This window comes from Acomys minous (genome assembly GCF_964271855.1).
Source record: "Acomys minous genome assembly, chromosome: 6".
In the NCBI taxonomy this organism is placed as follows: domain Eukaryota; kingdom Metazoa; phylum Chordata; class Mammalia; order Rodentia; family Muridae; genus Acomys; species Acomys minous.
The window spans coordinates 79,478,227-79,503,684 of record NC_140487.1 but is presented as its reverse complement, the minus strand read 5'-3'; the positions used below and the strand labels follow the sequence as shown (position 1 = coordinate 79,503,684).

Sequence of the window (25,458 nt, the reverse complement as noted above, 5' to 3'; positions counted from 1 at the left end):
AATATTTAACCTCTGAATGGTAGAAGAATTGAGTAGGAATAAAATCAGTTCAAAGAGGAGCCATCACATTTATGAAGCCAACGAGATTCAAACCCCCCCAACTGAGCTTACTTATTCAAACACCTAAATTAGTGGGCAAATGGAAAAGCTGTCAAATAACGTATAAGCACATTTCAAGAGAGGGGTTTTCCTTCCATCTCTGCAGAGATGGGGGTGATAAGTCACATTCTTTTTGTTCTTATCAGCAATAAGGATTCAATCTCTGGGGTTCAATAGCGCCAGGCTGGAAGCAGGCGCTGCTTTCCAGTACCCTTGGAAGGTGAGGCATTCAGAGCACACGGATCCTCCCCGAGCATCACAGAGAACAAACAGCACATTGCTTCCCTGCCATTTCCTCACTGCAGCCGTCACCAACAGGTAGCCTGACTGTGACCTCGGGTCACACATTCATATGCATACAGATGGCATTGTTCATTTTTTGCAGAAGGCAAGCGATTGGACAGGTGACATCTGGGGGAGTTGGGAGGGAACACATAACTACATCAGACACTTATTTATCCCTCTCTTCTTCCTCAGCAGGCTGAGCACAACAAGAGGAAAATATAAGAGGAAACAGACAGAGGCTGTGGTCTGGTAGTACCTTTGATACCATTTATACTTTACACTGTGTCACCTCTGCCCCCTGGCCACTTGACCTCCTGTAACAATGGTCACACATCACTGTTGTTTACTTAAACACTCTTCTTTCTTGTTTGGAAGACACAGAGAGAGAGGGAAATCTTTCTCTCTACTTCATTAATTTTGGGGTCTTGCCCAGAGTCAGACCTTTGATGAACAGGCCATCATTGCTGAGGGAAGAAATGCAGGAAGCTCAGTCTGACATCCCAGGCGAAAGCAAAGACTGCAAGCTGCGTATTTTCTCTTTTAGGACATGGCAGACAGCTGTGAGCTGCACCACACAGACATCAAAGACAGCAACCAAGAACCTCAGCTGGCAGGTGACCTTGGAGATGAGCAAGTCCAGCTTGCAGCTCATGCGCGCCAAGGATTGAGGCCTGCCCAAACCACCCTGTTTTGCAAAAGAAACAGGCGAAGCAAGGCACGAAGCACTAACAAGGCTGATGAGTCTGAGAAACGATACAGAGGATACAGTTGTGCACACCATCACACTGGCTGAGAGATTACAGCCAGAACGGTTCTCAAATTGCCAACCTTTCAAAACGCTTTGCGATTTCAGTACCATAAAGCATATAAAAGGCTTAAGGGTTGGTTGTCAGCTGTGACAAGATCTATTCTTTAGAGCTAGCATAGCTCTCTAACCAGCATCACCTCACCCTCCTCAACCAGATTTTAAAAAGAAAAAAAAAATCACAAAACCAATTCTACCTAAAATCCATAAAAGGCATGTGGCGAAACCCAACGGCGCATGCATTGAGGCATCTCTCATCCTTTGGTCAGTATGGGTGACATAGGGAAACCCAGAAAGTGGGGTTCTCACTTAGCTCCCCATGAGTGGGTGCTTCTGGAGTGAAGGTTCTTCTTGTCAATAATAGTGTCACAGACACAGCTACCTCCCTCCCCGCCCCCCCCTTCTCCAACTCAGAAATGGCACACACTGCTGCAAGAACATGGTTTTGGTTTTAGCCTAAGAAGCAAAATCTAGACAGTGGGAATTTTGTATTCCGCTAATTTATCTTATAATGGGTCACTTAGTAGTCCCAAGTGAAATTATAAGACGAAACATCATTTAGCATCTCAGTAGACAGGGGTTACATCCTCACTTCGAATTTCACCTTTGGTCAAACTATTTTGTCATTATAAGAGAAATTCACCAGGTGTGGTGGTGCGTGTTTATAATCTGAGCACTTGAGAGACAGAGGCCAGAGGATCACGAGGTCAGAGCCAGTCCGTGGTACACCATGAGAGCATCTCTCAAACAAGAGAAGGAAATACACAGCAACAAAATCCACAACTCATTCAGAAGCAGGAACCCAGATTCTAAAGCCGCCTCCCACAGCCCCGCTACACTGTCTACACTATTTTCCTCTGGGCAGAATGGAGGGCAGCATGGCTGAAAACGAGGTAGAGCCAGTTCCTGCCACACTGTTTCTGTTCCCGGAACTCTGAAGAGGTATTGCTCCTGAATTACAAACGCATGCAACTCTTTTTCTGTGAGTTTCCTATTATAACTGAGTAGCTTCTCAGGAATGCAAATGTCCTACAAAATCTGTGGAATTTTTAGCTCAGCTCAAGGCCTGCTGGTACCAATATCCGCAAAGCCTGGATCAGTGGTTAGTTGGCCTGCAGGTAATGACTACTAAAGGAAGTGGAGATGCAGGGGCGCGATAAGGCAAGGAGAGTGACTTGAAAGGGAAGAATTTGCATCCAGAGCTTTGTGGACAAAACACATCTTCCTGGGGAAAGAACAGGGCTTGAAAGAAAATTAAGCGTAGTTGTCAAAGGACCAAGCTTGTCTTTTGTTTGTTTGTTTTGTTTTGTTTTGTTTTTGTTTTTTGGCCATGTGACAGAGAATAAAAAAACAGGAGCCATCATCACAAAAACACCTAAATCACAACGTTCTATTCTTCAGGAAAAAAAGCATTACGACAAGAAATTGAACAAAGGGTGAGATGTTTTACATCACCATTTACACGTGTGCTACCTTAAAGCCAGGCTTGAGAAGTATGTGGGTCAGTTGTTATGTCTAAAAGTACCATTTTACAGAAAAGTTACCACTAAAGCTAGACATTCCTGAAGTAACCTGACCACTACACACTATACATGCATTAGAACATCCCAGTGTCCCCTGTCAATGTGAACGATTACATGTGCCAGACACAAATAAATGACACATTTCCTGAGCCTCTATGCACATAATATAATGAGCTGAAAATGTTCATGCGCTCAGAATAGATTGATCCCAGTGGCTTTTTTTAACATCTCCAATAACTGATAAGCATGCAAGTTATCATCCAAATTAGCACCTCGAAGTCAATTCATTTTCCTTGCAAATCTTTCCTCTTTAGTTCTGCTCTTCACAGGTTTCCAACCTCTAAGATACTCGGCTTAAAGATTAGAAGTCTCTTTTAAAATGCTCCTTGGGTCAGGAGAGATGGATCTGTGCTCAAGAGCACTAGATGATCTCGCAGAAGACTTAGGTCTGGTTCTCAGTGCCCACATTCCAGGGCACCTGGTACTGGCTTCTGGCCTCTACAGGCACCAGGCATGCATGTGATGCACATATATATATATATATATGCAGGGAAAATGCACATGCACATAAAATGAAAATTAATCTTAAAAAACAATCATTTAAAAATCTTCCTCCTCACCTAAAGCTCTATTAAGCCTTATAGATATTGCCTCTGTGTCTGTGTTTCCATACCCTACACTGTTACTTACACTTTTTTTTGTACCCATTATCGTCTTTCAAGGCAATTATTCATTTCTTTCAACAAATTATTGTTGGGCAGGGACATGCTATAGTGCACAGGTCCAAGGACAACTCTGTGGAGTCAGGTGTCTCCTTCCATCTCACGTGGGTTCTGAGACTCAAACTCAGGTCATCAGGCTTGTCAGCCTGACACCACTCACCTTCTGTGATGAACAAATTGGCCCAAGAGATGATCACCTTGTCTCCTCACCATGTTTTTGTATGGTTTGTGTAGTTCATTTGTTAACTAGCTATCTTGACCAAGTCATGGACCACACTGCAGTCTTTCTTGTTTGAAAACCTAGTACTTACAGAAACTGACCTATCTAGGGGACCTGGGATCTCCGGGCTCAGATCATCTCCCTTGGACTTTGTTCCAGCTCAGCCACTTCCCACATGGGCTTACTTTAAGGGCACCTGTTGTTTTTCTGGTCTGAAATATTCTTCTCCTAAGCCAGGCTGCAAAAGTGCCACTTGAGGCTCACCTACTGCTCCGCACCAAGCCTGTTTCTCCTTAAAACAGCCTTTACCTCTCCTCATACACTGGCTATAGCTTGTCTTTGCTCTTGTAGTGAGGCTTCCCCGCCCCCCCCCCCATCTCTGTCTATCAGAAAGTACCTATTACAATGCCGTGTGAAGTGACTACCTTCAATACGATGTAGGCAAGTTTAGCTAAAAACGGTTGGGGAGTTCTGTATTTCCTGAAATCCCCCATGCATGCACCTAACAAACTTGTTAAATAAAAGGGGTAACTGAGACAGTCAGGCATTAACTTATGCTTCAGATGAGAGCTGGTAACACGGAAAGATGGCCAGATGAAGGCAATGTACTGGGAAGTGAATAAACCAACTTCATAATGGTGACAATTGTCCGGCTTGGCAATTCTAACATCCATGTCACTACTGGGTCTTATCGTGTATGTCTTAGCCAATATTGACTGAAGGCCCCTATTAAACACAAGGCTGAATTTGACCGAGTCCTTGAACTTGTAGCTTTAAAAGATAAGAGGGTACATGAAGTGCAAACAGCACCAGGTACCATCGCGTCCACCCCTCCCTACAATTACTTCCAGACCTCTCTGATTCCCCCTTTGCCCAAAACTCAAGACAACGGGCACTAGCAGCCCATGACAGGTTGCTAGCTCCTTGCTTACATAGAAGAAATCAGACCAGATCTTCCAGTTGTTAACAGGGTCGACAAGTAAAACCCTCTTAATTTGTGTCCTGTTCTGCTATTCCCTTTTTCAAAAATCTTAACTCCCTGCTTAAGTGAGCACTGAGGGAGAGCCTGACTCCTGATGCACAGTGTGGTGCAGGAGACGTAGCAGCGCTCCCCTTGACTTCATCTGTGGAGCCCGAGGCCCACTGCTCAGACTCACTGGCGCGTGAGCTTCTCTGTAACAGTGCAATGGCTTCCCTCACTGTGTCTCCCTTGTCAGTGCTGCTGCTCATGTGTGGTCATGTGTGCCCCGCATTTCCTTCCTTGCCTAGAAAGTTCCTCTATACTTCAGGATGTTTAAATCCTTTCCCACTTCAATACCCATGCAATGGAGTTCATTATTTTTATCTGATTTATCTTCCAAATGAATGAACGGGTGCTTTTACTTTACCTCTGTAATTATTATTTACCTAGGTAATGTTTCAAAAAAAATGAATATAGGATCCAGAATTTACTAATTTGAACAATATGAAAAGCCTCCTCTCGTGTAAGATGGCTCTAATTAAAGAACAAACGCTTGCCTATAACCCTTACTCTACAAAGGGTAGAATAGCAGAGACAGGAGGATGCTGGGAGTAGGCTGGCCAGCCAGCCCATCAGGCAAGAGAAACAGCAAGCTATTGGTTCAGTGAGATACTCTGTGTCAAAAAAAGTAAGGTGGATAGTGACAGAAGAAGATGACCTCCTCTGGCCTCCATACGTGTGCACACTGACACACACACACACACACCAGGCACACATGGGTGAAAATATCGGGCACTAAATAAACACCTTTTAAGAAGTTAAAGGAAAAGGAAAATGACCCGGAGGATTGGAAGGCTCTTTGGAGTACAAATGAACTGCCTCCTTTTCCAGATGAGGAGAGGGAGGACTCTTGTACTTCACCCAGCAGGGCAGAGTTGGGGGCAGCCAGCCTCACTGCTGCAGGGCTGCAGCACAACCTGTCACAGCTGAGCATGTGGGACAGAAAATTGTCAACACTGCTTACGCTATTCCTTCTGTGGTGACGGTGAGGAGAATGAGGATAGGCAGGGATGCAACCCAGTTTACACGCCTGGGTTCAATCCCAGCATTGCAACAAACAAACAATGAGAAGAGACTTTTCTCTAATAATGAAAGAGTTCCAAGTAAAAACAAGCAACCCCTGCCCCCCCCAACAAACCTTGAAGCTAAGTCTATTAAGAATAGATACCACGTCTTCTAAATCTACCATACACGCCTAAGGAGCCTACTGTAGAATCCAGGTTATTTATGAGTCAGCATGCTCATCACTGGGACAGTCTCTCCCTGACTTGTTCCTGGCTCATACAACATTGGTAACACTGGGACCCAAGTCCACTAAGAAAGAGAAAACATTTAAGTCATGCTGCTTTGTGTAGAAAACTAACTTCTGAGATGCCGTGGTTGTCTTCTAGGCAGCTCTAAATGTTCTACAAAGAAAGCATGTGTGAGAGCATGGAAGAAACGTACAGAGGTCTGAACAGATACTCACTGTCAAAATCTACAGTTAAAAAAGTAATGTTAGGGTAGGTTATGTATCCTTTCCTTAAGGGAACAGTGGCTGGTTGGATACATCAACATGGCCAGGCTGTGGTATCCAAATAGAATGTCAAACACCACTCTGGATCTATCTTTAAAGGAAAAACAGATAATACATGGATTCAGAGGAAGGCAGATTGATTTCCATAGCACAAGGCCTCATGGGCCTATAAACTGGATGAAGATCTTCTTAGAACACTGACCTCTCTAAAAAAAAAAGGGGAGGGGGGATTGCCCTAGCACACCACCTATGGACTTCAACGGCAACTCCTCTTTGGGTATCCAGTCTGCCAGCCAATCCAGCAGGCTTTGGACTCATACCTACATTATGACATCTGTCAACTCCTTTAAGTAAATCTCTCTCTCTCTCTCTCTCTCTCTCTCTCTCTCTCTCTCTCTCTCTCACACACACACACACACACACACACACACACACACACACACCAACACTCACACAACCAACTGCGTGTTCTGGTGGTCTGCAAAACCCGGACGCTGAGGGTTGTAACAGTGGCTGGTACTGAGAATTATAACCGAGAACCACGCTTCGTGAAATAGAACTCAAGCTAATTGCTTGGTCTACCGCCCAATGCCCCAAGAAGCCCAGTGCTATGGCATGCCTCCTGCCACCGTGAAGTTCTCAGGGTTAACTCCCGAGAGTGCACTAAATTTGACTTGGAAATGGGCTATAATGGAAATTGCCTTCCAGTGACTGCACGCTCAGTAGATGCCCCAACTCAAAGAGCTCCTGAAAAATAGAGGGAATCCAATTGAAAGGTGTTTCCAAGAGTTTCTTCACTTTTGAGAATCAGTGGAGCTGTTAAAGTCGCCCTGATGAGCACGAGAGAATTATCTATTCAGCCGAAGCTGCTCGGCTGTAGGGGGCAAGGTGAAATGCCCTGGAAAGAAACTGCTTATTCCCTCACCATGAGCCTTGCTTTGCTTATGATGCCAATTCCTACTGTGATTAGCCAATTAGCAAACACGAGATGAGTGAATCTAACAGCACCGACTCCCCTCACGGAGATACACAGAAGCAGAAAAGGCTAGGTGTATCTTATTGTGGTTGTTTGGTTGGTTTTCAAGACAGGGTTTCTCTGTGTAGCCTTAGCTGTCCTGGACTCACTTTGTAGACCAGGCTGATCTCGAACTCACAGAGATCCGCCTGCCTCTGCCTCCCAAGTGTGTATCTTATTGTTTACTTTCCAATTTATATTTTTCCTTGTTGTAAAATAAAAACACCAAAAAAAAAAAAAAAAGCAAAGAAAAGAAAGAAAAAATAAGAACAATATCAAGGCAATACTGTCTATAAAAGGAATTGGAAACAGAAGAAATTTGCTCTGAAATATGAAAGATAAAATGATGGATTCAGCTATATAAAAAGCCCAGGGTAGCACGGCTTGTCTACAGGTGGGCGGTTCTTGACACACAGGAGAGCCAGGTCTTGGGCCGAGTGACTTAGGGAGGTGCATTTGAAGGCAGGATTCCCGAAAGCCTGAGAGAATAGGAAGGGGAAGCTGAAACTGGTATAGCAGGGAATGCACACGGCTAAATCTATGATGTAGGAAAACCATCTTTTAAAAAGCCAGAGTTGAAAACATAAATGTCAGTGTGGGCCAACCAGGGTAAAAGTCAAAGGAATCGGGTAGAGCAAGTGGCAAGGCTGATGGGCGGGAGAGTCTCTGAAGACAGAGTGGCTCTTCCTGAGAGGAGGGGGCTGCTTACTAGATATAGAAGCTTCCTGTGGCCAGATGCTCTGATTCTGCAAGAGAAAACCAAAAACGAAAGGCAGAAAAACAACCTTTGGATTTTCAAAATATATAATCTTCTAAAAATTCTAATGTTGGTTATGAAATTGACAAACACACATAGGGGGACAATCATTTTAAATATCTTTAGGGGTCAAAAAAGGCACCTAAGATCAGATACGACCCAGGAGCACATTGCCATATCTATGGCTCTTTGTGCCTTAACCCTCAGCCAATGTGATACAAGCAGGGCAGGAGACTGTCACAGGAGCTGATGGCCCCGCCTCCTAAGACTGTTGCTTTTGGCATGTATAGGGCATAGGTTAGATCCCCAGTACTATTAAACAAACAACAACAAACCCAGGAACAAAAGAATCCCTGCACCTGTTACTGCAAAGTAGACCCTGAAATTGAGCTTGCCTTAGGTTAAGCCTCAACATGTTTGTTTTTCCACAGTATTGGCTTCAGATCATCCCTTTAATAAACACAGACAAAGGGGCTGATCTCCATGCAAGGCCCCTTGCAAACTCACTCCCAAGGCTCCTGGGTGAGGATCCGCAAAGCTGGTTAATCTCAGAAGGGAAGTACCAAACTCATTTGAAAAATCAAATTTTCGCCACTTTGTAGCTTTCTTCCCAGGAGGTCACAAAGTCAGTCTCAGGTGTACTGTGCAGGGGACGCTACATAACAGATAATCTCCCACCCCCTCATCCCCCGGCCTTCCTTCCTGAGGGTCTCACTCTTCTCTACAGGGTCCAGACTGGTCACGAATTCACAATCTTCCTGCGTCAGCTTTCTTACAGCTGAGTTGGTAAGTGTGACCCTTTTAAGATTATTAATCATTCATTGATGCTGTGTGTGTGTGTGTGTGTGTGTGTGTGTGTGAGAGAGAGAGAGGGGGGGGTGCACTTGTGCGTGTGTGCGTGTGTGCGTGTGTGTGTGTGTGTGTGCGTGCGTGCGTGCGTGCGTGCGTGCGTGTGTGTGTGTGTGTGTGTGTGTGAGCGTGTGTGGTACCACAGCATACAGAGGAGGTAAATGGACAACTTTGTGGAGTGGCGGTCTCTGTCCACCGTTATAGAGTGCAAACTCATGTTGTCAGGCTTTATGACAAGCCCTTTTTCTAGCTGAGAGCTTTCACCAGCCTGCCACTGTATTTCTTATAGCTCCTTTCCAGAACTGGCCATTCTACATTTTTTTTTAAAAAATTATTAAATCTTAAGGGAAAACAAACAAACAAACATAGAGTATAAGTCAGTAGAGCTGAAAAGCCTGGCCTGAAACAGAAAGTGAAGATATGCCACTGGTTAAAATTGCTTACAAAAGCACTGTCCTAATTCTAACTCATCTTAGGGATGGAAGGCTCTAGAACAAAGAGTACAGAAATTTTTATCTGGGATCTGATTGTTTGTATTTATTACAAAACGGTATTGGTATACTTGTATATGCAGATAGAGGCCATGGGCACAAAAGCTTCAAGAGTTTGCCTTTAGAACTAAGTAACTCATAGTCTAGAACAGTGGTTCTCAGCCTTACTAATGCTGTGACCCTTTTGTACAGTTCCTCATGTTGTGGTGACCCTCCAACCAGAATTATTTTTGTTGCTACTTCATAACTGTAATTTTGCTACTGTTATGACTCATGATGTAAACACCTGTGTTTTCTGATGGCCTTAGGTGACCCCCAAAGGAGCTGGAGACCACAGGTTGAGAGCTGGTGATTCAGGAGGACATTCGTAATAATTTGGGGGGACTCCACTTTTGCCTCTTGGTCTCTGGGCTGGAGGCTGAATTCAGGGCGTCACTCACGCTAGGCTTCTATTGCTGAGCTACACCCCAACTCCATTAAGTCTGCTTTCCCAAATTTCAACCATCACCATGCTGACCCTCTTCAACACTTTCGTCATGTTCACTTAATATTTTCACTTAAAATGAATTTTTATTTGCTATACTTCCTTTAAATGGTGATGCTGTCACAATAAGGAAAACAAGCCTAGTCTCCTGACACAGAGGATAACACTGAAATAAATGCATAAGAATCCATTAAAAAAAATGGCCAATCACTGTGGCACTGGTCTGTGACTTCAGCGCACTGCGTGGGAAGCAGGAAGAGCAGGAATTCAATGCCAGACTTGGCTGCATTGCAAATTCAGGCCAAACCCTGCTTCACCGACCCCTTCCAGAAGTCTGAGCACAAGCTAACAGCTCTCCCCTGCTGCAGCCCTGGGAGGTGAGCATTTTCATTCCTCTCTCCTCACTGGCTCAGAATTCACATGACTTCCCAAGACCAACCTGCCAGTTACAAAGTTGACCTGACCCCAACTATGTTAGGCATGCCTTTAGCTGCCTGGTGGGACAGGACAGGGCACTCCTCCCTTCTGCCCTTAGCTCCATTGTGAGTGCTGTGAGATTCAATATGTAGATGTGGGTGAAATGAGATGTAGGAAAAGAGCGACATGAACATGCTTGCCAGGATGCTGCCACCGAGAGATGCCCGCAGCCTGCTATAAAGCAGAGGAACAGGGCAGCTAGCTAAGGAGTCCTACCTGGTTTCCCTCAACAACTGTCTCCCACTTCCATCTTGAATCTTTGTTGAAAAATAGGAACCTTTGCAATCTGAAAAATTATGTGTGCCTTGCCAAAGACTTGGACACCATTAATCTAAAAATCCCTACATATATTTTTTCCGCAGGGGGCGGGGATGGGGGGTGGGTGGGGAACAAACTGAATTCTAAGCCAAGCAAACTGAGTGTAAGAGAAAGGTGCCTGTTGCTTGGTCCTGCCGGCTGTAAACAGCTGCTTCCAACACCAGCTTAATGTTCTGCCTGAGGTCTCTGCTTTGAACTCTGTACATCTTCTGACTATGCAGCTTTACCTGCAGATCTACCCGGTTTGACACAGTGGCACATACTGGCTCCAGTCTCCTCTGAATTAGCGTGGTGTGCACCTTCAGCGTTTGGTACAGAAGGCCACGTCTGAGGGAGCATCCATTTGTACTAAGCCACTGACTATGTGAACCTTCCTAGAGACAGTGAAGGTCTTTTGAATCTTCAGACTACACTAGAAGCTCATGGAGGAGAAACTGTATTCTTTGTTCCATTATAGTAACTGCTCATTACATTAAGAACATTGGCTTTGTCACAGGGACGCCTGTGACAGGTCTCAGACCTGAAGCCTCATAATCACACTCAAAATGGGTATCACTGTCCTTATGCCAAAACAGTTTGATACAAACCTCCCTGAACCTTTACTGCGTGCACATGTGTGTATCTGCACGGTCATGCTCACAAACCAGCTTCTAAAGCCTGACTGCATCTCACCATCTCACATGCAAGAGTGTTATTCAGTTTTCCAAACTAACCCACCTGCCCGGGAGACAGCGGTAATGTTTACATGCTTTTTCCTAAATGGTACCAGAATACACAGCGGTAATGTTTACATGCTTTTTCCTAAATGGTACCAGAATAACTTTCCATGTGTGCCTTCAGGGACATGTGTGGGGAAGACTGTAAGCTTTGTCACAGGTGAAAACAGTCTTGGCTGGCTTTACCCTTGGACACACCATGGATACCTTGTGATAGACTGGGTGGAGCCATCCTGGGCCTGGAATTCAGGAAGCGGGCCTGGGGACTCCACCTGGACTATTGTTTTTCTAATCGATCTTCACCGGGAGGAGGAGACCACCCTTTGCAGGTGACATAGGCAGGCGGAGAGGAGAGAGCAGCCTCAGGTTGAGACCAGGCTTGAGTGCACATGGATCAGTGAACAGGCCGGACCAGCACGCAGGCCAGAGACACCTAGGGACCCGTCCCATGGAACGGGTACAGGAAGGTTCACTCTTTTTTCCCTTTTGTGTAAGCTAGTTGGGTTGTATAATAATGTTTAATTGTTAAGAAACCGAGCCTACAGACATGTCTGTTATAAGCTGCCTGGTAAGGCTCTTTGCTTTAGGGGATCCCACCGTGGCTCTGGGTCACATTTTGCCTTGCCTGGTGTTCTATACTTGCCCATAGAAGCCTAGCATGAGCAATGCCCTGAATTCAGTCTGCAGCACGATGTCTTATACAGTTCTTGAGAGTTAAACTCCTTTACTTATCACAGGTACAAATCAGTCCGACATTAATGCACAGTTAATAAAGCCAAGTGCCAAGTGCTAAAGGTGAGAAGGAGAGATGGAGAAGTCCTTCTCTGAGCAGCAGGGTGGGCAAGGCATGCTCACCAGCAAGGTGTGGTGCTCTGAGTGTTTGGAAGGATATGAAGTAACTATGGAAACAGACCTGAGGGATAATGATTTCTTTGGGGGGATAATAATAATAGTAGTAGTAGGATTAGTAGTAGTAGTAGTGTAGTAGTAGTAGTAGTAGTAATAATAATAATAATAATAATAATAATAATAATAATAATAATAATGCACAAATGAACATTAACTTAAGTTCCCAAGGCAAGCAAGTGCAGGGGAGGTTCATGGGCAGAAGCCAACACGTTCAAACACAGAAAACGTAATATGTCAATGCCCTGAACAAATGGGAAGCTACTATGTACTTTGCAGTAGTCAAACACAGGCATTCTGAATGTGGAGGAATAAGCAAGCTAGCTCTTAGTCTATCAGCATCAGCATCAGCATCAGCAGCAGAGAATGCTCAAGCCTTACTCCATCATAGAAGGCGGAATGGTGCAGCAGTCCTGGATGGCGGTCAGCGGGGATGTCAGGTGAGCGGTATAGGATGCTTCTACAACTTGCTTGTTCCGATTGACCACGTCCAGGTAACGGTTGAACTTCTCTCGGATTTTTTTGGCTAGCTGTGAATGACAGGGAGCAAAATAAATCACCCATTTATTTCCCCTTTCCTGACAAACTAATTAATTTGCATCCTGAGATGCGTACATTAAGCTTTAGGTAACATATAAACTACTCCCAAATCATCTTTACTTGGTGGGCAGGACAAAAGTTGCAAAACACTTGGACATCATGGTAGGAAATTTAGACAGTAATAAACTGTATTTCTAACCTCTTAATTGTCCAAGTTCAATGGAATGATGCATAGTCACAAGTTCGCTGCTGCAAAACAGAAATGGGGACTTCAGATATTATTATTGCCAATGTGACAGAATTCACTGTGGCCAAGAGAGCAAATAATGATAGGAGGAAAAAGAGCGAGGGGCCTTTTCTGGTTCTGGAGTCACATGATGGGTGGGATTGGGAGTACATGAAGGAAGGGAAGTGTCACTCAGCGCTTTCTGCTGTCCAGCCCTTGGGGCCACCATTCACTGCCTTCCATGTGAATGGCAATTCTCTCGGGAGGTACAATGCAGAAGCATATATAAAACAAAATGTATATTGGATGTGACCCATTATGCCATTAAGATGGACAAATGTCTTTCTTAACTGCTGTGCGCAGAACACTTCATCACGATTTACTTTCATGTGGGAATAAGGAAAGCAAATTGGCAAGCACACTGCTTTTCCCTGAATTGTTCCTATCAGATACCACAGCTTAATTATAGATCTCCAAGGAAAACAGTGTTGTTTGTCTTCCCCTTCAACAAAATGTTAGTTAAATGAGATGAGTGATAGAATTATGGCTAATTGGTTTTGCAGAGCTATTCATTAGCAGCACACTAGCAGAGAACTAATCATGCCCCCTGGGTCACGAGGCTCATAGTGTGTAGTAGCCTACAGGCAGGAACACAGAGGCTTGCGGAATGTCTCCATTTGGTGTTTTCAAGATAGTTTCTTTCCCCCTCAGTGATATTCACAAAGAACTGAAGTGTGTAAGTTTTCCTAAAAATTATACCAATAAAGTCTTTCCTGGACACAGAGAAGAATATGAAAATAATTTGACTGTTTGGTGGTTCTGTTTGCAAGAGAAGAGCTATATGGTTGGAAAATTACCACATCTACCTAAAGTTCTACTCCCTGGGGGTTCTTACTGTAGAGAGAGATGGGTTTTCTCTGTGGAGGTCACTGAGGCAATATGTACAGTATACTCAGATTTTACACCTCAACTCATTATTATTTTGTTATTGTTGTTGTTATTTTCAAGACAGAGTTTCTCTGTGTAGCCTTGGCTATCCTGGAACTTGCTCAGTAGAGTAGGCTGGCCTCAGTCAGACTCATAGAGATCCACCTGTCTCTGCCTTCTGCGTGTTGGGATTAAAGGTGTGCACTATTACTTATGGGCTTCACACCTCAAGTTAGACAGCATGTTGTCCCACATGGCAATGTTTAGAGAGAAATTTGGTTGTCATAACTTGGTAGAAACTACTATCCAGTAGACAGAGGAGCCAAGAAAGTCCCTCAACATTCTACAATGTGTAGGATAGTTTCCTATAACAATTACCTAGTCCCAAAATGTACTCCTAGAAATTACCAACCTTATTTTTTAATTTATTTTTAGTAACCAACAATTCTTTTAAAATACAATCTATAAACCTACCTACCTACCTACCTATCCACCTACCAATAAATCATCAGGCCACCAGGATCAAACTCAGGTCCCTTCATGCAAGGCACAGGCTCTACTACTGAGTCACATTACCTAACCCAGAATGTATCTTAAGTGTACAGCTCCATCAAAAGACAGGTGTTATTTTTCTTTTTAACTATTGACTTTTGATAAGCTAAATACCATGAATTTCTACCAGGAAATGTCAAGGATGTGTTCCATTACGTGGGAATAAATATCCGAGAAGAGGATGAAGATAAGGTGCACTTGAAAGAACTGAACTTCCAAACAATAATCCTCACCAAGTCACCTGAAAATGGGCATGAGACCTGCCCGACTCTCACGACAAACACGTGCCCTCCTAAGATGCACCTCCATGTGGGACATCCTCCAAGGCTTTTCTGCACGTTTGCCGTGTGCCAACTTTCAAGAGTCAGATCTTTGAAACACCAGCTATTTCAATACAGCCCATTGCCTGTTTCTTTACAAGCCTTGAGCTAAGAAAGAGTCCTGCATTTTCAAATGTTTACGCCGAAACAGCATCTGATAATTGGATTAAATTCAAATGGGGACCTGGAAACATAAGTATGGTTAATGCTAGTTCCATCATCATCCAAACCTAGTATCTGACAGGAACAACTTCACGGTGGACACTAGTTCAAAGCTCCAGAGGGTTTTTCCATCCGTGGTCACTTGGTGAAAACATCATGGTGGAGGAATGTGTAGTGGGGGCAAGTTTCACCTCATGATGCAGGAAGGATGTAGACACTTGCTATAGGTGGGGAACTCTAACACATCTCCCCAGACGCAAGCATGCTCCTAATGTATAAAACTCTGCAGAGATTCTTTAATGCATCTCTCCATTAAGAAGAGGCATCTAATATGTCCCCCTAGTGCACTGCTGGAATCCAAATGGCCTTATGACGGCTTCCCTTGGTGGAATACACAGAAACTTATACTATTAACTTTCAAGCCTGGGTTACAAACGATCACAAAGCTTCTACCTGTTCATCCTTCATGGAAGCTCCTGGCTATCATTCTGTAAGAAACCAAAGACACAGGGAAGACGATGTCATGTGTTTAGTTCTCAGCCTAATTGAAGCTTGAGCATGTCCTTGAGTCATCCTATCTGGGCACAAGTCAAGAAGCCACTTGGTGGTGGCCATGCTGCATCCACGGAATGGCACGAGTGCTTCACTGATGGGACTGGACATGGCCATGCCCAGGGAAAGCCATTCCGACTTGGCAAGGACCTGTGATGGATTTGGTGGCCTCTAGGCTTATTACTTAGGTTGTGTGTGCTCCAGGCTCTCCTTACTTTCCTCATGCTGTTTATACTGAGGTCCATTTTGTTGGTCATGGGCAAAGCCAGGATCAGGCAGGCTGAAAGCCCCTTGGGTGATTCTATGTTTTTCTCAAAACTCTTTAAAAACCTCCCCTCTTCCCTCTACCTCTATCAATTCTCCAGATGTGACCATTAATCCTGGGCATTTTGGGACATGTAATTATGTCCCTCGAGAGACAGCTATAGTCACACTGAAGGAACACGTAGCAGTGTGGAAGAGCAGTGGGGCCCTGCTCGCCTATCCATTCAAGGGAAGCTGTGTCTGATCAACAGAGATTTTAAAAGTTGATCTTGAGAGATGGTATTAAGAATTGATGGGTGCCTATCAGGAAAGGCTGCTTGGTGCAACAAGTGTGGTCTCTGTCTGCAATTAAAAAAGGTATCACGACAAAGAGGCACAATTTGATGACAGGACTTAGACCCACGACGGTTAATCTGTCCCTCACCTTGCCCAGCTGTGTAACTGCACTTGCTGCCATCTGGGTCTGTGCTCGTGTCCACAGACATTTATTTTTGACTTTCTGAAATTTGTGCTTTGCAATACAAAATATGTTTTTTTGGGGGTTAGGGGAATACTGACCCAGTAGGAGGGAAAAAGGAAGAAGGAAAACTATTGGGGGCTTTTGCAGTGATGAGGCTTTTATAATATTGATGTTATGGTTTCTTTGAATTAAAAAAACAATAACAACACTGCTCAGGAGAGCTGGCTTGTCATTACATGAATAAAGATGGCATGAGCTACGGGTGCAGCATTTGCTTGACAGTGGTCAGTGTCTTCACTTTTGCTGACACCACATCTCCATCCTCAGATTCCAGAACCCTGCCAGTGCTGTTCACCAGCGGCATTGAAAAGGGCTGGGGAGATGGCTCAGTGGTTAAAAGCACTTGCTATTGTTACAGAGGACCTGAGTTCGATTCCCAGCATCCAAATGGTATCTGAGAACCATTCCTAACTTCAGTCCCAAGGGATCAGACACCCTCTTCTGAACTCTGAGGGCACCAGGCATGCATGTGGTGCGCACACACACATACAGGCAAAATACTCACACACATAAATAAACATTACAAAAGAAGAATAAGAAGAGGCTTCTAGAAACTATAACCCCCGGAGTCTGCTCTGCTATCTATGCAGACAGCACTGAACAGAGATAAGCCATCCTTGCAGGCCTGGTCCAAACTCTTTACCAGTACAGTCCATAAACATAAACATATAGATGTTTGTGCCACTAAGTTATAGGTAATTTCCCCCTAGTGATAGTTAAATTAAACATCAAAGAATAGGCTAAATCTCCTCCTAGGGCAAGCATGCTGAAGGCAAGCTACACAAAGCCGCACAAGTACAGGCACAGCATCTCAATAACCAACATTTTAACTTGTAGACAGACTGCAAGCCTATTGCACAGAGATGTCAGGGGGGGGGCGGGGTTCATCAGAACATTCTAGCAGTTGCCATATAGAGAAATTTGCTATATGCCAGACACAGGACTCTATAGTATAAATGGTCCTGTCTTATGTTAATGGGGTTAAGTGGTTAGCACAAAGCCAGAAAGGAATAGAAAGACCCAGTTCCTTCTCTTAACTCAGAGCTGTCTTGTCTGTAGAACCTGAATTGTTCACTGGCTCAGGCAAAGCACACTGAGAAGTGGCAAGTGTAGCCTGAAAGGAGACTTCATGGCAAATGTCATAGGCTAAATGTAACTATACAGCGCATAGAACAGAATGTTAGAAAGTGCCCAGCCCAGGGCTGGCTGCAGAATTCATGCAGGGGGTGGGGCGGCTGGGGTTACTGGCTGATAAGAGCTTAGGGGGATGCCTGCCTTTGGCTTCCTGGTTAGGGTCTACTTCAAGTTGCCATCTCCCAACTCTCAACAAAACCTAGAGCCTTGCACGTGCTAAATTAACAGGATATACATCTCATTCCCCAAGATGCTCTTCTCAGCAGTGGGCACAGTAGCTACATACCGAGTCCAGCTAGCTATGACAGTTAAAAGGTCTCAGTCACATGCTTTTTTTTTTCCTTGTCTCGATCAACTGCCCCAGTCTTTCATGTGACATCCTATCTTGCCACATTAAAAGAAAAAGGAAAAAATAAAAATAAAAAAGCCAACATTTGCCGAATGCTTTGTGAACTTTCTGCACTAAGCATTACATGTGTATACATCAATTTAAACCTTTATAAAACCCCTTTATTTGGGTGCGGAGTAATCCCATGATGGAACGCCAGGTACCCAAGGCTGAGTTAGGTTTGGAGGACTGCTGGTACCTGCTAAAAAACAAACAAAATAAAACCCTGTGGGGTGCAAGCCTTCCTTCCCAGAGGCAGACATCAGAGGGTTAAGTCACTTTTTCAATAATCTCGCCTCAGAGGACAAGCTTCCAACTTCTAAGCCCAACCACTTCTCTTGGGAATGTACCATGCTGCCTCCCCACCCTACACAGCTTTCCTTTTTCTAGGCAAGAGGGTCTTACATAACGCAGGCTGGCCTGGAAAACATTGTAGCTGAGGGCGACTTTGAACTTTTGATCTTTTTACTTCGACCTCCAGACTGCATGCATCACCGCATCTGGTTTATATGGCACACTGGGGAGTGAACCCAGGGCTTCCTATATGCCAGGCTACATGGCCAGCATCCACGGTGGTTTCTTTTTAAATCTACTTTAACAAGTACTGTGAGATTCTTGCAAAGACAGCAGACTTGATGCAGCCTCTTACTTCATAATAAAAACTGGGATTGTTAGAAATACAATTTCATTCAGAATTCTCCATAATTTCTCTAAAAGCACCCACATTTAAAGGAATGGGGTTGAATATGACGTAATACAGTCCCCACAAAACAAAGTCCTGACTATGTTGACAGTGGCCTAAGTGGTATCAGACCAAATTACTGTTGTTCTGACAAATCAGGCACCTCTAACAGTCACTGTTTTATAGCCCAGGCAGAGAATACAGGGAACAAACTGCTCCCCTCACTAAGGGAATGAGTTTCAGGATTCAATATTTTGCTTTTTTAAAAAACCTGAATAAACCCTGTTATAACACTCTATGATGCAAAACAAAAAACCAGTTATTGCTCCCCAGCTGGAGGAACGGAGGCAGAGGGCACGGAAAGGGCCAGAGTCCAGTGACCCCCACATCCAGGGACAGGCCCTCGATAACCTCCACCAAGGAGCGGATGGGTGGCTCACTGTGGAAGCCTCACATAACAATCCATTTCCCCCCTTTCTAAAAGCAATTTCTCTTAGCACGCTAACCAAAGCCAGGTTGCTGGGCAGGCGTAACAGAATCTCTTCAAGATGCCACAGAGAGATGAAAGCCTGAATGTATCTGTTAAACTGAAGGGGGGAAAGCCACGCCGGCGGACACTTCCAAGAGGCCACACAGAAACTGGGGTTGTCCCCTGCCATGATCTCCGCAGACAGGCGGAAACAAAGGACAGTCTCAGCAAAAAGCTACAGGTGGACCCGCCATCCTCCCCAGCATAATTAAAAACATTTTTTCTTTCCACAGCTTGGCTTTCATCTTTATCCTTCTTTATCCTCTCCCCGTCATCCCCTAAGGGGCTCCTGAATGCTGATGAGACCACGGGACTAAAACCATCTTGTCATCTTTTGGGTCAATTCTTAGGCTAGCCGACATCCAGCCATGGGTCAAATGATCAGTAGGGTAGTGTGTGGTCCCCATGGGAACCGACTCTAATTTGTCATCATCTCCAGTGACAACGTTTCATCACAACATCAATGGATTTCCTTCTCGCTGATTTTCCCCTCCCTTAATTTTCTTCGCATAGACACTTCTGTCATTTGCGTACTTCCCCAGAGCCCTGTTAGAAGGCACGTTTGTACCTTACCTTTACACTTCTGAGGATGAAGAGTGGGGGATGGGCGCGCAGTTGGAAAAGCGGTAAAAGACTCGCAACTGCAAAGGCCCAGTACGCACTTTATTTGTGACTGCTTCCTAAAAGGAAGGGCTGGAAGGAGTTTTTATGTTAGGGAAAGCTTTATTTAAAATATCTAACAATGAAGCTGACAGGCACAGGCAGGAAGCCTGCCCGAGGGGATTCAAGAGTCACAGCAAAATTCATATTGAACGCAGACGAGCTTAACACTTGACATTCAGAAACCTCTGTGCCGTGATAGGAGTCTAATAGCTGACACCTCTCTCCTTCAACGCCAGCCTTAGCACTCAAGAGTAAACCTTCCAGTTTCTTTTCTACCAAGTTTCAGGATTTAGCTATATGAACATGTGACACAGAAATCATTTTAAGTATAAACCAAGCGGGCATAATTAGCATCTCCAGGTCACATCACATCGCCACCTCCCAAGGTTCTCCATCACTGGCCACGGCATGCGCACTGTGCTCAGGATACAAGCAATGCTGGGTCTAACATCTTCACACTCCTTTTCTTTATGAGGTTGGAATAGTCCAAATGGACGCAGAGTTCTGTTACTTATTAGCAGGGTATTTTGTTAAGACCCTGGGTTGGCTTCCTCATGAATGCGATCAGAATGACACATTCTCTTGTGTTCAAATAAAACAACAAATATGCGAAGCTAAAGCTAAGTATGGCAGGTTATCTCTGCTGTTATTGCAGTCTCTGGTTGGAAAGAGCATGTGACGTGGTGGTGATTAAAGACGGTGTAGGTCTAAATTTTCCAGCAGCAAGAGCTATAAAGGGAGAAGACCTACTGGAATATTAGCTTCGTAGTCACTTACCACATCCTCAAGGATGCTCCCACATGAGGAACCCAGCTGAAGTGATGGGAGAGGGAAAGCATGCTTCCCTCACATTATCAGCAAAATGCACAAAGGGCTTTGGGGAGAAAGAAGAATGGATTAAATATAACTATCATTTGCTAGCTAAGAGGCACATAGGAATTTTTTTTCTAAACCTCAACTTAATTATCTCTATAATTATGGCATGTGTGTGAAGGTCAGAGGGATAAACTTCGATGGCATTCATAGGAACACTATTCACCTTCCTGGTGACAGGATCTCTCACTGGCCTGGAGCATCTCAATTAGGCTAGATTGGATGGCCAACTGTCACCACACCCAGCATTTTTTGTATGGATTCTGGGCATCAAACTGAGATGCGGTTTACCACTGAGTCCTCTCCCTAAGTCCTTTATTTTACTTGTCTGAAATAGGGTTTTACTATGTAGCCCAGCCTAGTCTCAACACTGCTGCAATCTTCCAACCTCTCTGGCTTGGAGTAAAGGCATCCACCAGCACTTTGTACCTTAATTACCTCTAAACTGGGAATAATAATACTTGATTTGGATAAGGTCTATAAAGTAGTTAATAGTGTTAATAGTTAAGAGTTAATAGTAGTTAATAGTGTTAATAGTGTCAAACATAGTTAATAGTGTCAAACATATAAAAAAATACTAAACAAGGGGCTAGAGAGATGGCTCAGAGGTTAAGACCACTGGTTGCTCTTCCAGAGGTCCTGAGTTCAATTCCCAACATCCACATGGTGGCTCACAACCATCTATAATGAGATCTGGTGCCCTCTTCTGGTGTGCAGGTGTACTTGCAGGCAGAACACTATATAAAATAAATAAACAACTGGGGTTTTACTATTGCTGCTATCATTTGTTATTATTTTAATTGTCATGGTTTGGGGACATGATGAATTGTCTCAGGTATTGGAACCAAAGACCTAAAGAATGTTCTCTGCACTTGGGGGAAGGTGAGGAGATGGACACGTTGACCCTGGATATCTGTCTGGGTCAGCTGTCGGGGAATCTTAAACACTGCATATGGATGGTAGAGAATTACAATCTTAGACAGCTAAGGCCTTTTCTTAGACCCCGCGATGTTCATCTCATCCTAATTTTACTCACGCTTTCTCTCACTCTCCCGTGTTTAATGCGTTTTATTAAGTTGTCCATTTTGTAACTCTTAATGATGCTGACTCTGCATTGTTATGTGGTATCTTCTGTGTCGTTTTTATAGTCAAGGAAATCAAGATTCAGGGTTTACTCCAGCTCAGGCTGAGTACGTGCAGGAAACTGACCTAATCCCTGCTCATTCCCCTCCGCACCCCCTTTCTTCTTTTTCTTCTTTAAAGATAAACTTACATAAGCCAAGTCTCCTAATATCTGTCTATCCTTGCCCTATCCCAACTCTGTCCTCCTGAAACTCTTAATAGGTTGCCTCCTTCCAAAATGCCCAGGACACACTAGCTGCCCCATTCATACCCCACTTCACAATGCTACTGCTCGTCATCTGAGGACCCCATTTGCCCTGCAAAAATGGTATTGTAACAGTGATTAGCACTAACTGATGGCTTCCTGTCTGCTGCACATGTGTGCAAAGCATGGCGTTACCTGGTGCTTTATCCCGCACAATAGCATTATATCCTCACATATATTATATGCTGTCATTGCAGTGGACTGACTTGCCCAAGGTCATCTGGCTAACAAACAAAATCATTCTGTCCGATCTACACCCTTGCATGGCTGCCCTGTGTATTTTATTTGAACACCTAGAAATGGCTTAACGGTGCTAATTTATATGCATTTCCCTTCACAAAACTGCCTACACGTCAAGCTGATCAAAAAGCTCTGGGCTTGTCTGACTGTCTCCCAGGAAGCACAGGCTACTGTAGAAAAAGTCTTGTTATCTTAGCTTTGGCTGATACAGCAAAAATGCTCTACACTGGGTCAACTTATCATGGACATTATTTCTGTAGGCTGAGAAACCCAAGATCAGGATGCTGGCAGGTCCTCTTCCCAGCCTGCCAATGGCCTTCCTAGGAACTCACGTGGAAGAGGAGTGGCTCTGTCTTTTTGCAAAGAGACAGTTCTCCACAGTCATGATATTATCTAAACCTACTCACTGGCAAAGTGGTGGCGCATGCCTTTAATCCCAGCACTCAGGAGGCAGAAGCAGGTGGATCTCTGTGAGTTCTCTGCCTTGTGAGTATGAAGCCAGCCTGGTCTACAAAGAGAGTCTAGCACAGCCAGGGTTCTGTGTAACAGAGAAACTCTATCTCAAAAAAACAAACAAAAGAACCTACCTTTTAATGGCCTAATGGTAGGGGTCGGATCTTCAGGACATGAGTGGAAGGCATAAACCTGCAGTCCCTGACACCCCCAAAATGGATGCTCATCCAGAAAGATATCCAGCTGGTCATTCTGCTGTTTGAATGTCCCTTCCAAAATTCTTATTGTAACGCTTCACTTGCCATTCATCCTACTCTGCTTTCCTCTTGCGGTGATCAAAAGCCATGACCAAAAGCAACTCGAGGCAGAAAGGCTGCTTACTGGCTTGGTCCCCAGCCTCATATTCAGCCATCTTTCTTCTACAGCCCAGGCCCACCTGCCCAGGGATGGCACTGCCCACAGTGGCGGGGGGGACCTTCTGCATCAATTAGACAGGGCCCCACAGTCATGACGATCTGATGCAGGTAACTCCTCAATGGAGGATCCTCTTTCCCACGGGTGTCAGGCTGACAACCAAGGTCAGCAGTCCCACCACTGTAACGGCGCTAAGCGTTAGAATCCCCTCCTCCTCCCAGCATGCACAGAGTGCTGCTGGTAGAACGGGTTCCTGATCAAGACAATGAATCCAGTATTTGATCCCTCTGCTTACTTGCGTGTGTTTTCTTATTCTTCTGGGTAATGAAACCACATCAAGTGCCTCTCCAGACGCTGGTGACATGCTCCTCTCCAGGACCCCAACCTCTACAACTGTGAGCCTACGGTCTATAAAAGTACTCAGCCTGTGGTTTCCTCTGGAAGCAGCAGAAAATGGACTGAGACACAGTGATAGCAGTGACAGGGCTGTTTGTTACTATTTTGGGGCTCATGAAATTACCCGATTGAGCAGAGCCTTGGCTGCAGGCAACAACAATACAGAGAAAGATAGATTAAGACACAGAGATGGAACGGGGTCATTTCTCCCTTTCCAGAGAGGCCTGTGTCTGACAGACGTGTGAGAATAGCCCAACCAAGGGAGAAGCAGCAGAGCTGCTGACAGATGATCTGCAGGTGGACCAGGGAGATTTATGTGCGAGGCTGTCTGGGTTCCAGGGTCACATACCCAGATCTTGTATGAGGCGGGGCCCTGCACTGAGCTGGGTGGAGTACAATGGAAAACGCAGAAGGCAAGCATTGACATGTCTGAGAGCCAGAGGCGGCTGCACCCTGGGAAAAGCTGAGAGGAACAGCTCTTCTCCTTAAACACAGCAACAGGGTTGCTTGAGAGGTCATGATGGGTTTGATGTGGGCAGCAGTCTGGGTTAGGCTTTTCCAGGAGCGCCACTGCAATGCATACCCAAGCCTCCTGAAAGCCAAAGTTACCAACCAAAGGGCTGCATGGGGCCCCCCGCCCCGCTGTTCACCCCACTCTATCCTTAATGACCACATCACAGCAGAGGAATCAAGGAGACGGGCTTCGGCCCACTTCTATATGTAACCGGAGCCCCTGAGTGCCTGTAAATCTGAAATAAGCAAGTGGTTAGGTCTTGAAGGTTTACAGCCTGCTCCTTCCCAAGGAAAAGGATGATCTTAAAATGATGGAGAGAAGGAAGGAGGATGCGCACCATGCACAGGAACTGCACAGCTTCTGTTATGAGTTTGTAAAGGGCATTAACCACAGAAGCAGCGGGGGGAACACTGGTGGCTTAGGAAAAGCATGTTCACCTGGTCTCTTCGCCCTCATGAGAGAACACACTCACTTAGAGAAGAAGTTATTAAACCTTCTTCACTCTGGACTCCTTTCTGGCCAAGAAACTTTCAGGCTTCCACAGGTACAAAGCAGATATACAAACCAAATAGTGACTGACAAAGGATAAAAAAATTAATTTTAAAATAATTCTTTATTAGAAAGACAATTTTGGTATAAATAAACTTTGCCATTTATTAAAGATGAAACCAAACTTGCACACTAACAAGATGTTTTTTTCTTTTGGTTTTGTTTTGTTTTGGTTTGGTTTGGTTTTTTTGAGACAGGGTTTCTCTGTGTAGCCTTGGCTGTCCTAGACACACTTTGTAGACTAGGCTGGCCTCGAACTCACAGCGATCTGCCTACCTTTGCATCCTGAGTGCTGGGATTAAAGGCGTGTGCCACCATGCCTGGCTAAAATGATTATTCTTACACAATAAAATTTACATAATTAAGCCAGGTGGTGGTGCACTCCTGTAATCCCAGCACTTGAAGAAGCTGAGGCAAGCAGATCTCTGTGAGTTTGGGCCAACTTGGTCTACACAGCAAGACCAGGGCAGCCAAGGCTACACAGAGAAACCCTGTTTTGAAAAACCAAAAACCATGGGGCTGGAGAACTGGCTCAGTGGTTAAGAGCACTGGCGATTCTTCCAGGTCATGAGTTCAGTTCCCAGCAACCACATGGTGGCTTACAACCATTTATAATGTGATCTGATGCCCTCTTCTGGCCTGCAGGTGTACATGCAGGCAGAGCTCTGTATACATCATCATAATAAATAAATAAATCTTTAAAGAAAAAAACAAAAAACAACAACAGAGAAAACAAGCCAAAAGAAAAATTTATATGATTAAATCTCTGCTAAAATGCTTAATATGTCAAATATTTTAATGTTTTTCTGAGTCAACTGCTATATTTATTTATCATCAGCTGAGAATGAAACTTCATTAAGTACATAGTACATAACTATAGACGTGTGTTTAGGGCCATTTAGAAATTTCTGGGCTGGGGGGGGGGGCGTTGGAGAGATGGCTCAGCGGTTAAAAGCACCGTCTGTTCTC

General features: G+C 44.6%; 1 protein-coding gene across 1 annotated transcript in view; it reads right to left on the bottom strand.

Moving 5' to 3' along the window:
* CACHD1 (cache domain containing 1) overlaps positions 1 to 25,458 on the bottom strand; it is a 235,500-nt gene that overhangs the window by 98,140 nt on the left and 111,902 nt on the right. Inside the window, exon 3 of the mRNA XM_084784427.1 lies at positions 12,586 to 12,734. Within this exon, the coding sequence (XP_084640553.1) occupies positions 12,586 to 12,734 (149 nt within the window). The remainder of the gene's footprint in view (positions 1 to 12,585; positions 12,735 to 25,458) is intronic.